Source organism: Diadema antillarum, unplaced genomic scaffold (assembly GCF_040938485.1).
Source record: "Diadema antillarum isolate AM-2024a unplaced genomic scaffold, OU_Dant_1.0 scf00000022, whole genome shotgun sequence".
Classification (NCBI taxonomy): Eukaryota; Metazoa; Echinodermata; class Echinoidea; order Diadematoida; family Diadematidae; genus Diadema; species Diadema antillarum.
The window spans coordinates 1,876,721-1,891,493 of record NW_027270911.1 but is presented as its reverse complement, the minus strand read 5'-3'; the positions used below and the strand labels follow the sequence as shown (position 1 = coordinate 1,891,493).

Sequence of the window (14,773 nt, the reverse complement as noted above, 5' to 3'; positions counted from 1 at the left end):
TACTGAAAAAAAAAAATTCTTGTAATCTCAGAATTATAAGAAAAAGTACTGACATTCTGAATGTGGCCATAACTTCAAGTTTGACATGCATCAATGACTTGGATAAGGTGGCTTTGGTCATGGGACTGAAATGCCAATACATATTCCGAGCAGGTCTTTATTCCCTCTGTACCTTAATTCTTAAAAGACAACAACAACAATGAAGTTTTTACCCTCTTCAGGCTGCATCAGACACTGCATTTATTTTCAAAAGTTCCCTTGTATATAAAAGGTATAAAAAAATTAGAAATGTTGCTATGGAGACTGGTATGCCTCTGCCATAATGCATGGTTCTCCTAATAGGTCTGTAGTACAATGTCTTGACAATGTGTGATAACAGTTTCACACAAGTGGCAAAATATCAAAATGACAGATTTGCCACAAATGTGATGAATGTTTACTTTCCTAGAACTAGGTTCAATTGGATGAATGATTAAAACGTCAGAGTGCAGGTATTTGGGGAACTGATAATTTTTACTTGACTTTTGACCCTTTTATAAGTTTATGCATTGAGTAATTTTCAAGGTATTGAGAAAAAGTATAATTTCAGTATCAAATGGTAAAATAGTATTATCTAAACCAGGCCTTTGACCTTTGACCTCACAGTTCCCAAGAGAATCACTGTTAGGTAGAACATGCATAAATATGTAAGTTTCATGATGATAATTTGAGTTACTTTCGAGATATGGAGGAAAAAGTGCTCTTTAGCACTTTCACTTGACCTTTGACCTTTGACCTTTTGGCAAGAAACTTCCCACATAATATATATTGGGTAATACATGCATACATCAAGTTAAAAAAAAATCCTTCAGTCATTGCATAAATATATAGAAAGTAGTGATATTTTGAGGAGTTGACCTTGACCTTTGACCCCCTGACCTTTGACCCATGACCCCCAACTTCCCTAGATAATCACTGCCCATCGGTACATGCATATATACCGTACTAAGTTCCATGAAGATACCTTAACCATTTGCGAGATATGGAGAAAAACATGAAATATCAACATTTTGACTTGACCTTTGACCCTTGACCTTTGACCCCGTGACCCTACAATCCAAACAGAGTATCATCCCCCCAGGATATACCCTCATACCAAGTTTGATGTAAAACCACCACACGGTTCTTGAGATATCGACAAAAACAAAACAGAACGGACGGACGGACGGACGGACGGACGACCCGAAAACATAATGCCTCCGGCCACTTCGTTGGCGGAGGCATAAAAAACACCTCTCCAGTGAATTTCTTCAGAGAAATAATATTTTTGTTCAGTTTGTGTGCAGTATGAGCTGCTCTAATGACATCGCTGCCTCTTGACCAAGCACTTTTCTGACTTTAGCATAATAACCTGTCGTCAAAGACAGCAAACAAATTGAGAGTCATGATTTCATTTTTCTGGAAAAGTCCATAAACTTAAAGGGTTATTCCAGACAATTAATATACTTGTAATTTCACATCATGTAGCACATTATTTGGTAATGCCATGAAGAGATTTGTGGCATTCATTGTAGTCACTGAGCAGATAAACCAGTAATCTGCAAAACTGAAAACATAAGAAATTGAACTAGGATGATGGAATAGGAGGCTCATGTAGTCCAGTAATGTAGCAATGTAATTCCATTACAATACCACCTGTCTAGAATTTATGCACGCTTTCTTCTTTTGTTCTGCCTCCTTGAGCACCCAATCATGCATTCTTATGTGAAGCTACTTATGACATAATGAGCTGCTATGACGTCATAAGCTGCTATGACATCAAGAGCTGCTGTAATATCATCCTTGTTCATTATGATTTCTTTAAAACATTCATATTCCTCATTGCAATAACTATAAATTCTGAAACTCTGTACACAATATAACCAATTTATAAATGTTCAAACTAAAGCCTAAATAACATCTGGAGGTCTCCTTAAGACCGGGAAAACCAAAATTGCACTCCTCTTGAGATGAACTAATGGAGAGTACACTGTCTCGTATTTGACAGTGCATCCCACATTGATACGGCAGCACGATCCACATTTTCAGCGGAAGCGCACCTCCCTGATGTAGCTCCTATAGAGGGCGACATCCTTTGCCAAGCATGGCTTCGGACCGTTGATGCCGCAGGACACGTGGGCCTCGTACTTGGCCCTGGAGACGCGGCCCACTGTGGGCGGGTCAACTTGGAACGATGTATCTAGGGAGAACACGCTGCTGGGAATGCTAGGAAGGAATGAGCGTGGATTTCGAAAGAATAAATGGATAACTCTACAAAATGTAGTTTAAAGATGAAATGAAAAGGCATCACATGGACCCCTTCAGCAGAAACCCATTATGTCATTCAAGATTAACTTTCTTTCCATTTTTTTTTCTTCACAAAATGTGGTTTGTTTACGACTAAGTTGGAAGGAGAGGAAGTGATAATGGCTTTGTTTTCATCACCCCTGTGGAAGGTAAAGTGAGAAGACTGATGCCCTATTCAGCCACAAAATGTGCCCCTATTTGCATCCAGAATGCTCCTACTTTTTATCTCTCAATATGATGTGCCCCATCACAAGAAAATAAGACTAAAAGTTTTGGAAAAAGACTAAGTGTCATTCCACTGCTAAGTTAGGGTACAAATGATAAAAGGGACATCAAACTATAAAAAAAAGGGTTATTGAAGTTTGTTTTTGTTTTTTTGCATGTTGGAATTGGGGTGCCCCTTACCTCCCTCCAACAGGTTTCCAAGCTTTGGAAATTTGTATAATTGTTTTTCAATTCTTGCAAAGTCAAACATCCATTTCCTCTCAATTCATTCCTATCTCCCCCTTCCCATCACATATTGTCCTCCAAACACTCACTTGATAACATCATCCTGTTACCCTTACTACATCCCAATCCCACCTCTTCCCCATCTTCTCCTCCTCCTCCTTTTTCTTTGATCACATCCAACCCAACTCCATAGCAATCCTCTTCCTTTCTCTATCCAGCCACCTTACTCCATACCCCAAACCTTCTGCACCCCTCCCCCTCCCTCCATCTTAGTACCTCCTCGCTCCATACCCCAAATCTTCCCTACCCCACCCCTCCTCCATCTTTCCTACAACCACCTTATTCTAAACCCCTAACCTTCCCTACCAAACTCCTCTTCCCTCTTTCCTACCACCTCTTTACTCCATACCCTAAACCTCTCAAACCCTACCCCACCCCTAGTCATACCAATCCTCCTTACCACACACCCCTCCCCCATTCCTACCACCTCCTTTCCATACCCCTCGCCCTCCTTCCATCTTACCACCTCCTTGTTCCATACCCCAAACTGTTCCTATCCTACCCCAGCCCTCACTCAGTATCCAAGCCTCCCTACCATATGCCCCCCATTCCTATCTGCTCCTTACTCCACATCCTAACCCAATCAGTTTCCTATCCCATCCCCCCTCCCTCCACCCAACTGCCTTCTCCCCATCCACCCTACTCCCTTCTCCCCCCTCCCCACCCCACCCCTTTCCCACACAAAGCAGGGAAGATCTCCTTACATCCTTGTAGCTCTCTTCATGCAGCGTCTGACCTTGGTGTTGGAGATATCCGAGTGGGCTGTGATACACCCATGCCGCATGTTCATCCCAATGGTGGTGTACCTGCATCCAAAAGCCCATAGATAGACAGTGATTAAACCTTATTCAACAGCCATATAATATGTTTTATTTATGTTTTGTTTTGTGTCATATCACTTGATACCCACCATGAAGACACACTAATCATTGATTGCATGCAGGATTCATATATCTTCATCTATTTCTATAACTATATCTATTTTGTCTGTATGTGATTCCATCTTTATTTCTCTCCATTTTTACATAATGCAGAGATTGAATGCATAAAACAGATAACACCACTTTCCCGGTTTATTGAAGGAAGATCATCCTTAAATAGAGAATAATAAGATCTTTGTAATGATACTGAATGCCTTACATAACAAGAGATATTTTTGAAAATATTAATATACATGTAGATATCACACATACTTTCAGCATTTTCCTTGTTTTTCATCAACTTTTTATCTCAAATATCCTAAGCTGATGAAAAATAAATATATACGTTTTGTGTTGCAAACTCTATATACATATATACAAGTTGATAAGAAATACAAATAAATAAATAGATAAATGAATATGGTACACGTGTATATATATATACTTCATATACATACGTATATATATATATGTAATAACTAGAGACAGACAGAGAGATAGATACATAGAGAGAGAGAGAGAGAAAGAGAGAGAGGTCAACTACTTCACAGAAATCCTAAGACCAGTTTAGTTTCAATTTTCCATTTCAGTCATTTGTGTTCTAGCTATTATCTTTTAAACAAAATATTTTTGGCAATCTGGGAAGGCAACTTCAAGACGGGGGGGGGGGGGGGGGGGGGGGACTCAAGCAAAGGGGAGATGTTTTCAGCAAAGGTGGGAGGCATTTGCATCAGCTTGATTCAGAGCACACACATATCAGTCACGTTCACACGGCGTTCCTAACGTCACAGTAAGCTAACTTTGATGGTAAGGTCGAAGTTAACCAGTTCCACGCTGAATTCTGAAATCCCAATAAACTTAATATACAGGCTGCCAGGTTCTTGTAGGGAAAAATGTACCAAGATCACTCCAAAGTTAGCTAACTTAATGATTACTTGAGGATGAGCACCACAAGATTTCTCAGGGTTTACACTCTATGCATGAGTTGCAGGGGGGGTTTACGCATTGTGTGGACAAGATACTGTATGCCATATATTTTACAAGTCTAACTTTTCAGAAATCGGGACTCCCCAGACAATTTTGTGAGTGATCAGATTTGTGATCGTGGAGTACGGTATCGAAAGAAGAAACATATGCATGCATGTCACATTTATGTCAGAATGACAGTTGATGTTTTGTCGCGTGTTTAAATTCACAAACAGCATCCCACTCGCAAAATCCGCCAAAATGAATACCTCACAAAATATTCGGCGTATAGAGTAATCAACAAATTTGAGAGTAAGCGTGACCTCTCCATGAACCCCATTTCATTGCTCCTCGTACTGAAGTCATCACAAAGCTTCAAGTTCTGTGGTTTAATCACTGAGTGGAACTTTTGCTCGTATTTACGAGAAAAAGAGCTTGTACTTGATGATTAGCCACAATTAATGATGAGCTTTGTCTTGTGGACATGCATCAGAATTCAGGGGGCACTAGCTTTTCATTGCAGTTAGATTAACTTGAAGTTCAGGAACAGCATGTGAACATAACTACTTGTAGTATGTTCAACAGCATACACCAGCTGAGATGAGCACAAAATTTCGCAATGTTGAGGGAGACAAATGCTGTAATGTGCACGGCTGGGATACCACAGTGCAAGCAAAATCATTTTAAATCATTTAGTTAAATGCTAAATGCTGGGATAAACAACCGAACTTTTATCTGTGTTAGCAAAAAATTTCTTTGATACAGAATTTCTACATAATATATATATGCTGATATTCTTCTTCTTTTTTTCCTGGCATGTATGATATACTGAAGAGAGTGTCTGAAGATGGATTTGTTTTTCCCCACAAATGAAAAACACTAATATCCTCTGATGACTAAGCAAGAAAAATTTGTGATAAACAAGATAATTTCAATTCATCTAAACTCAAAACAGTTTATCACAATGGAGGGTGAGTAATATGTTCATTACATGTTAAGTACTTTACACATACTCATGGTTTTGCATCTGTCTCTAATCTTGCATTCTATGAGTTGCACAATTAGCCCATTGAGGATGGACTGATTTTGCTACAACACGCATTTCCCAGACCCCTGCCCGAGCATACTCAGGACTTGTCCTCAACGGGATAATTGTGCCCGAAACAATCATATATTTTTCATTTCCTCACTATCTACCTGGAATAGTGATACCCCTGAGCATATGAACAATCTTATCTTTGAACTAGTATCACAGAGTAGAAAAAAAAAATACCACACTACCAAATATCTTACATTTAAAGTAATCCAGTGCTACCCTAAGCTTTCTGAAAAGAAATATAAACATGTTCATCTACCTTCTCTTTAATGACAGTTTTAAACAAAACTTCTTTCTTTTTCAAAGTGAGAAAAGGAAGGGTGTGTCATGCAGTATCTAAGAGATAGATTTCAGGATTCATCTAGTCTTTTGACTGTTTGAGCATAGCAAAACTGTTTGCTGACTTGCATCTGACCTTTGAAATGACACTGATCTGAAGATTGAATCCACTGGGGGGAAGAAAAACAACATCTGTCGCACAATATTCCCATGAGAAAAAATATATTCTCTAGCCGGGCAAGGTGTGAATAGAATTGACGACAAACAAATGGTTCGATCATTGCCATAGATTGGATGGCACATTGGTCGCATAGCTGGACACACTTCGCAAGGTTGACTTCACAAAAGACTCGACCTTCGCACCTGCAAATCTGTCCGCACAAAACATCCGTAATCCTGTCAAAAGTTCTCAGCACATGCTGAGCTTTTCCATAAATCTTTCAACCTGAATTTGGCATCATCAAAAAAATTCCTGTCATATTTCGATGATAACAGTCCACTTTCAGGAGAAATAAAAGTCAAGGGATGAAATTCTTCCCACTTCATTGTAAGCATGAGCAGTCTCAGATACCATGTGGGGATACTGTGATATACCGTATGTCCAAAAAAAATTACAACGGGACCCTCTGCAATGATAACTTTAAATTCCAGAAAAGCACTCTGAGAGCGCAGACCTCTGCCAAGTAGCTACTTTCCACCATGATCTTGCTCTTCCATAGAGATCAGTGATTTCCATCCACTGAAAAATCGCCCGATTACCCAGTATAGAAGCCTTTGTTACGTCATAAACCCTCAGATGCGTGGCGCGCCTCACCCCAGTAGAAACTCAAGCACGCACTTTGCGTGCATGAAAACTTCAAATATGCGCAGCTTGAACTTCTAAGTTGATTGACCCTACGTGACAAAATTTCGAAAATCCTTCATACAACCCATAAATATTTCCGTATCACTACCACAATTTAATCATCTGTACCTTGTGTCATTCTCAACCTTTCCTGCAAGTTTCATCCAAATCCGTGCTAAACTTTTTGAGTTATTTTGCACATGGACAAACAAACAAACAAACAAACAAACAAACAAACAAACCAATGGTAACGAAAACATAACCACCTCCCTTGGCGGAGGTAATAATGAATCAATCAAAATATGGTTTCAGGATATGAAACTATAACTTATTACGCACATCTTACAGAAAACCCAATCCGATTAGCTTCTGTGGTCAAAGAGAAATGAGGATCTTTGTACAGCATGTCAGGAATCCCTTCCCTCCAAGTTCTGTCCATTGTGTTCACACATTAATATGCAAATACCAAGAGTACCCAAGCGCTAAACTTGGAAGAAAACAGACCCATGACATGCTTTACAACGATCCACATTTCTCTGTGACCACTTCACCACATTGAAAGGGGGTTTTCTGCAAAATATACGTAAGATGTTATCTTTTTAGACCCTGAAATAATATTCAGACAGTTTAATCATATTGAAAGTTATCAATGCGGAAATCCGATTGTACCCACGTTTCAGTCCTGCTGAGTTCTTACATCCTAGGAAAAGATGTTTTGCACCCACAATGTCTCTCTCAACCTCTGTTCAAATATAAATGTCGCTACAGCAACTGGTATGCCTCCACCATATTGTATCATTCTCTCAATAGGTCTATAGTACATCTTGACAATGTGAGATATCCGTTTCACATGATTGGCAAAAAAATAAATTAATAACTTAAAAATTGAATTGAAATCATTGAGAGTCTGATGGCACAACCACAGAAGTGTTGTGTTTACACCTTCCATCACCTAGATTTCATATGGATGGCTCGAATGATTCCGAGAGCAAGTACTTGGGAATGTGTGGTTAAATGCCATGTCCACTCATTACTGTATGCCAAGTATCACTGGGATACCCCAAACAGTTCTCAAGTTATCGATTATTGATCATGGACGCAGAGACAGATGGACAGACAATTGAAAAACATAATGCCTCCATTAACACTTTGCGGCAGAGGTATAAAAATTGATACCTGGCATTCCTCAGTGGAATGATAACGGCAGGGCCATCTTTAACCCTAATCCCACTGGGTTTTTGGAGGGACTTGAAACCACCGGGGGCCTTTTTGGCCCCCCCTTCAGATCTCGGTCATGGATCGCGCGATCCTCGCGAAAATTTGCACTAAGGTAGAGGCCAATGTAATCTACAAGACTGTATAGTTAGATTTTTCAAATTTTGATTTATGTATTTTATATTAATTAATGCTAATCTATGCAAAAATAAATTTTTGCCTACAATTCAAAAAATAAAGCTCTAAGACTTCTAATTTTTGGTGAACATATTCTTTTTAATATCCTCAATAATATTGAAAAAAAAAATTCGGCTTCATAATTATTTCTTACGTGATTTATTGTTTATTGAATTTCTTATGTATTTCATTGTTTTTTACTTTTTGTTTTTGATTGAGTTTTTTAGTCAAAATTTGTCGGAGAAACTTTTTTAAGGCATAATCAGGCTAAAATAAAGCATTATCAGCCATTGAAAGTAAAAATATTAATTTTTACATGAATTAATTGCAAAAACACATTGTCAATTTACATTGGATTTGTACACAAAATCATGTTTTTGAGCAATTTTGGGGTCGATGAATTTTTTTCAAAGGGGCGTGGCTTCAAAACGGTATGCCCGGGAGCGACAAATTTGGTCTCAAAAGTTGCGTGATACTTGAAGGAAAAAAGTCATAAAATGTTGCAGTGAGAGCATCACGTGTTGCGGAATAATCACGCAAAACGTCAACCCCCCCGGTGGGAATAGGGTTAAAAGAAGTGCTAATAATAAAGACGCTACCCTGAGTAGCCATTTAGACCATAGCTTCTTTAGCCCCTTTATTGTCACCCTTGTTCTTCCCGAGGATTTTGCCATCATTAGTGAAGCTCTAGGTCTGTGACGCGGACAATACGACGATGCGTCCTCCCTGGTTGGGCAGTGAAAACAGCTGTCTTGCGTGTATGCAAAACACCATTTTTGGCCTAATTAACATCATCCTCGTGTTCGCAGCATAGAGCTAAAGCTCACCATTATTACCCCAGCATCGTCCGTTAATGATGATGATAATGAATAACACTTATATAGCGCTTAACACTGATGTTTCAAAGCGCATTCATCCATTACAGGGGCAAGAGGGGACAGTGAAGGCAAAACATCATGTCCAAGGATGAACACTCAGGCTGAGATTTGAACCCATTATGCTCTGCCTAAAGATTGTGAGTCTTTTCCACGATACCATGGTGCTCTAAAATCTGGTATTTATCTTCAGCATGTAATCACTGATTTTGGAATTACTATGTCACGTTACTTTCTCTGTCTTTTTTTTTTTTTTTTTTTTTTGGAAGGATGTTGCATAACCATTAAAGGGATAGTACAGTTTTGGTTGAGATGAGAAATAGGCTTTCGAATTTTTGCAAGATACCAAGAAAACACTTATGATATAGCACAGAGCATACCATTTAAAGAGGAATTCAAAGTTTATTTGATGAAAATCGGGTTTGGAATAACTGAAACATCCAAAAACAAAGTAAAACAAAGCAATCGTTACAAAGTGTGGGTCCCACACTTTATTAGAATCGTTCTTTTTTGGATATCTCAGCCATTTCAAAACCAATTTTTATCAAATAAACGTTGGATTCCTCATAAAATTGCATGCTCTTTCATATTTCATATGATATTTCTCATTATCTTACCTAAAAATGTTAGAAACCTGAAATTAGGTCTCAACCAGAACTGTACGATCCCTTTAAGCATGTTGCAGTAACTAGCTGAAACCCTTTGCAAACCACTCTGTATACAGTATGTCCTAATTTGGGCTCAAATCATAATTAAATAAACTATATTTCACCATTAAGTTGTTTCAAAGATTTATTTCTATGTCCATTGTACTCTGACTTTCTTTAATGAATTGATCTGAGTAGCATGACTGGAGTTGTCTCTTTATTTTCCCAGTCAACTGCATTTAACCCATTAAATCTCCCAAACTATATTTCTGTCATTTGACACTATGATCTTAAATTCATATTTGCTTAGATTCATTTTTGGAAGAGTAAATATCATCAATCATTAATAAGCCCTCTACAGTTCATAATCGTACAATGATTCTTTCTGTTAGCTGCCACATCTTCTACAGCCTGCTTCTTATTTGCTAAATTTAGAAAATTTGGGAAGACTGAATTTACTATTTCTCTCTCCAGTTTGGATACTTTGGTAAACTTCACTCTGACTTTGTGCAGATTTAACTGAATTCAATGTTTCCCTCAAATCTTCCCCCAGCACAAATTATATGCCATGAAATTCAGAGTTGCCAATCTAATAAGATAATGATAATTTCTCCAACAAATTTCCCAAGGAACTGATGGGGGTAAACAATTACGTACCTGTATGTGCTCCATAGCATCAAACCTTCACAGATTCCTTATAGACTAGTATGAGATTGCACTGATCAATGAAAGTGTGGAGGATGGGGGTAGAGACGTAATATCATACCATTGTTCATGCAGGCAAAATTCACATGCAATGTAACTCAAGCACGTATTCAATACAACCACACAAAATGTTTTGCTACACAAAAGGAAGCTATGAAACAACTGTCAAGTCGAATATGAGAGATGAATGAAATCACAAGGGTGGGCAACTAGATTGTTGTTGTTGTTGTTGGGTGTGGTGATTTTTTTAATCTATTTTTTGTGGCGGTAATAGGACAAAAAGCCATGCCGTCTTTGCTAGCAGTGAAGCAACATTTTGCTTTTATCTCACAATCTAAAATCTATCTAATATCATCTTCATCATACATCCGCTTTGCCACAGGGAGATATGCCCTTTTAGACCATAGTTTTATATGTACAGTAAGTCAGAAAACAACAAATATTTGTAATTTCCTGATTTGTGGTGGGAATAACAAGAACATTTTGTGAAAAATTTCCTGTCACCTACTCGTCTATTCATTCTGCGCACAAAGGTGCAAATACATTGTGGGATTGGCTATGAGCTTTAGAAGTACTTACTTGCTTATTTTTCATTTTGCCACAATTATAGGAATCTTCCTGAAATGCAACTCGCTATTTCAGTCATCATACACAGAATTGCATAATGATCACATGTGGAATAGGACATTAAAGGATTGTCAAACTTTCATGGGATGCTTTTCCCCAAGAAACATTGATTCTGATCAAAACTGTATGTGGAGATTAGATCCCGTGACAATGGCACCACTCAATAACCCCCCAACCCGTACACAAAAATCATGACAGTTTTACGATAATTTGATGTGAAAAAAAAATGGAGCAAAATCGAACAAAGGGGAGAGGGATTGAGTGAGGGGGTTGGGTGAAGGGTGAGGGATGGGGCAAGGCGGAGAGGTGGGGTGAGGAGGCAGGGGCGGAGAGGGAGAATGAATTTCCATTATGACAAGAATGACAAACTGTTGATACAATTGATGTCAAACTGTAAGAAGCAGAGGCAAGCAGCAAGGAAGATGATGGTACAAAAAAAAAAACAAATTTGGACAAAAATCCTTTTTGGCTTGCAGACTGAGGAGGCACATACAGGCTGTATGTTCATGAAGCTCTCACATATGTGTACTACTGGTCTCTTTCCAACACACCAAATCACAGAGAGGCAGAAAGGGCAGCTGCAAATTTTTTTATTTTTTTTTTTGGGGGGGGGTAGGTTCAACCCCCCCCCCCCTCCTTAGAACTCCTTTTTTTTGGGGGGGGGGGGGGTTAAGGGGTTTAACACCAACCCCCCCCCCCCCATGGTTTTTTTTGTTCTTTTTTTGTTCTTTTTTTTCATCAGCAGATTTGGCTGGATCTGCCTCTAAAGAGAATTCTCTCAAGAGTACAGAAACAATTCACAATGCAAGCAAAACAAGGCACATGCAGTTCAACCTCGATTATCCGGCCTCCTTTTATCCAGAAATCTCTACTAACCGGACACGTTCACGCAGTGACAGACTTTTTTGTTTTTCATCCAAAAATTGAAAAAAAAACTAGTGATTTTAAGCTCAATTGAAATTTCTACAAAACTCCCATGATTTACCAACAATATTCCTGACAGAACTAACATAAATTCACACATCATTATTATCGTAAAAGTACGCAGTCGTGATCTATAAATTCACCACAAGAACCACCGTTGCGGGGTACGCTACCTGTCTAGCTGCCAGTGCACTGGGACGGCAGCTTGGATGGCAGCTATATACATTAACATTGTGTCTCTCATATCCGATCAATTCGCTTATCGGGATGAGCGGCGGTCCCGACATGGCCGGATAATTGAGGTCGAACTGTATCATAATTAAGCTTGACAAATCTGCTGCACGTTTAAACATAGCAGATGATAATTTCTGTTCTCAAGCAACAAAAGAGAAATACTTCCCCCACTTTGTTTAAATTGTTATTTTTGAAAGTCATTTATGTCCTTCGGTCAACCCAATCTAACGACTCAAGTGCCTGGTACAACTTTGCCAAAAGAAATTATTGCAAACACACAAACAAAGCAAGAACGAATACAGTGTACTTTATGTTATCATCATTCACATAATTTTCATTTTGTACATGATGAAGTGAATAAATGCTAATTGAGCAACAAAAAAAATGGCTTAGGCTTGACTTCATAATGTCCTAAGGTACAGGATGTGACACAAACGCGTGAGGCATGAGGCATATGTAGATCAATACTTGATTTTCATAATCTTTTGTGTCATCGAGTATCAAATCAAAACCCAGCATGCTTCATTACAGAGTAAATTGCACCACTAGGGATGCAAAGAACTAGACTCATGCATGTATATTATGTTCTGTACAAAAATGAGAAGAAAAAAAGGATGAAGAAAAAATGTGCCACTGATGAGTCAAGCTTCGTATCACTTTCATTTCTGCCTTTCTACATGACAAAGGGTCAAAGACACACAAAGGGGAACCCTTTCAAAGATCGAGGACAAACTCAACCATGCCTTCTCCCCCTTCCCCCCCCCTTTCTTATTTTTTTTTTCTTTTGTGTGTGTGTGTGAGAGTATGAAGTACATCCAACAAGCACCTCTTCGCAGTTTGGAAAGGCAACATTGTGCATGGCAGAATACACAACATCTGTACTTTAACCCAATAAGGTCTGGGGGAAATTCTGCTGCAGAAATTATCGATGTTGTCTTCGGTAATCTGGCTGTTGTGCATCTAAACGCGTATCTCACAATTGAGTAAAAAACATTCGGATGGAACTCATTGAATTGATTTCAGTCTGGAAAAAAACAAACAAACAAAGTACTGTATACGCCAAATATTTTGCGAGGTTTTTATTTTCCCCAATTTCATGAGTTGGGTGCGATTCGCCAAATTAAAGACTCAGTCTGCTCCCCTACGTGAATGTGATGTACGCAATTACATTTTCCTTTTAGTACAGGACTCCACTATAGTGAATTTAACCAACTCGTGAAATCGTCTAGAATTCCTGATTCGCGAAAATTTAGACTCACCAAATATATGGCGTATAACCTACAGAAACATAATTTTCATGCATTATATCCTTATTTGAGAGAGAAACAGGAATCCACGACACATGATGGTTGTAATCTTCAAAGTTTTACACTTTGATGAATAGCTTGTACTGTATGTCCCCCCCCCCCAAAAAAAAAAAAAAAAAAAAAATTACAACGGGACCCTCCGCAATGATATCTTTAAAAATATTGAATCGATCTAACTACAAATTCAGGGTATAAAACTATAACTCATTGCCCACATCTTACAGAAAACCCCATTCGATTTGCTTTAGTGGTCAAAGAGAAATGAGGAATTTGTAGAGGATGTCGTGAATCACTTCCCTCCAAGTTCTGTCTATTGTATTCACTCACAAGATCATCGAAATGCTAAACTTGGAAGAATCAGACTCATGACATGCTTTACAACAATCCACATTTCTCTGTGACCGCTTTTTCCAAATTGAATGAGGTTTTCTGTAAAATAGAACTAAAATGTCATATCTTAAGACCCTGAAGTAGCATTTAGACAATACAGTCATATTAGGTGTTATCAATGCGAAAATCTGATTGTAATTTTTTTTGGACATACTGTAGTTTTAAACTACAATGTGTGTCCACATGACACCTACTCTTAAGACCAAACGTTCAAGGAGAGTCCCGCTTGATGATTACGAAATACAGACATGCAGTTCTAGCGATAATCTCGATAATGTGCGACAAAACAGTAGTGCACAACACACATTGGAGGTTGACCCAGAAGCTAAGGGGGAATGGGGTTTATCGAGAGGTCATGCTAATATTTGAGCTTGTTGATTGTCGTGTCCATACAACACTAAACTACAATGGAGGACCCCCATGACTTGTGGGCACAGTGTAAACCTTACGAAGGCTTGTGATTCTAATCACTGACTAACCTTTATGATTGCTAACTTTTGAGCATCTACAAAGGGTCTAACTACTAGCTAATCATTGAAGTTTAGAATCTTTCAGATTTGGAATGCCATGTGAGCATAATGTAAAGTCTTCTAAAATGTGTTGTCAAGTAAAGAATCAATTTGTAACCTCAAAGATTTAAAAAAATTCTGCAACCTAAATACAACAATTACATATGAGCAACGTAGGGTTCAATTGAAAGAGAATTTTTTTTAAAACTCGACCTCAAGAATC

At 38.5% G+C, this 14,773-nt stretch overlaps 1 protein-coding gene across 1 annotated transcript in view; it reads right to left on the bottom strand.

The window, feature by feature from the left end:
• Window positions 1–1,011: 1,011 nt before the first annotated feature.
• The window catches only part of LOC139731021 (polyphosphoinositide phosphatase-like), a 43,567-nt gene continuing 29,805 nt past the window's right edge, over window positions 1,012–14,773 (bottom strand). The window contains exons 24-25 of the mRNA XM_071641907.1: window positions 3,540–3,641; window positions 1,012–2,244 (exon numbers count right to left, since the gene is read on the bottom strand). Of these exons, the coding sequence (XP_071498008.1) occupies window positions 2,064–2,244; window positions 3,540–3,641 (283 nt within the window). The 3' untranslated portion in view covers window positions 1,012–2,063. The remainder of the gene's footprint in view (window positions 2,245–3,539; window positions 3,642–14,773) is intronic.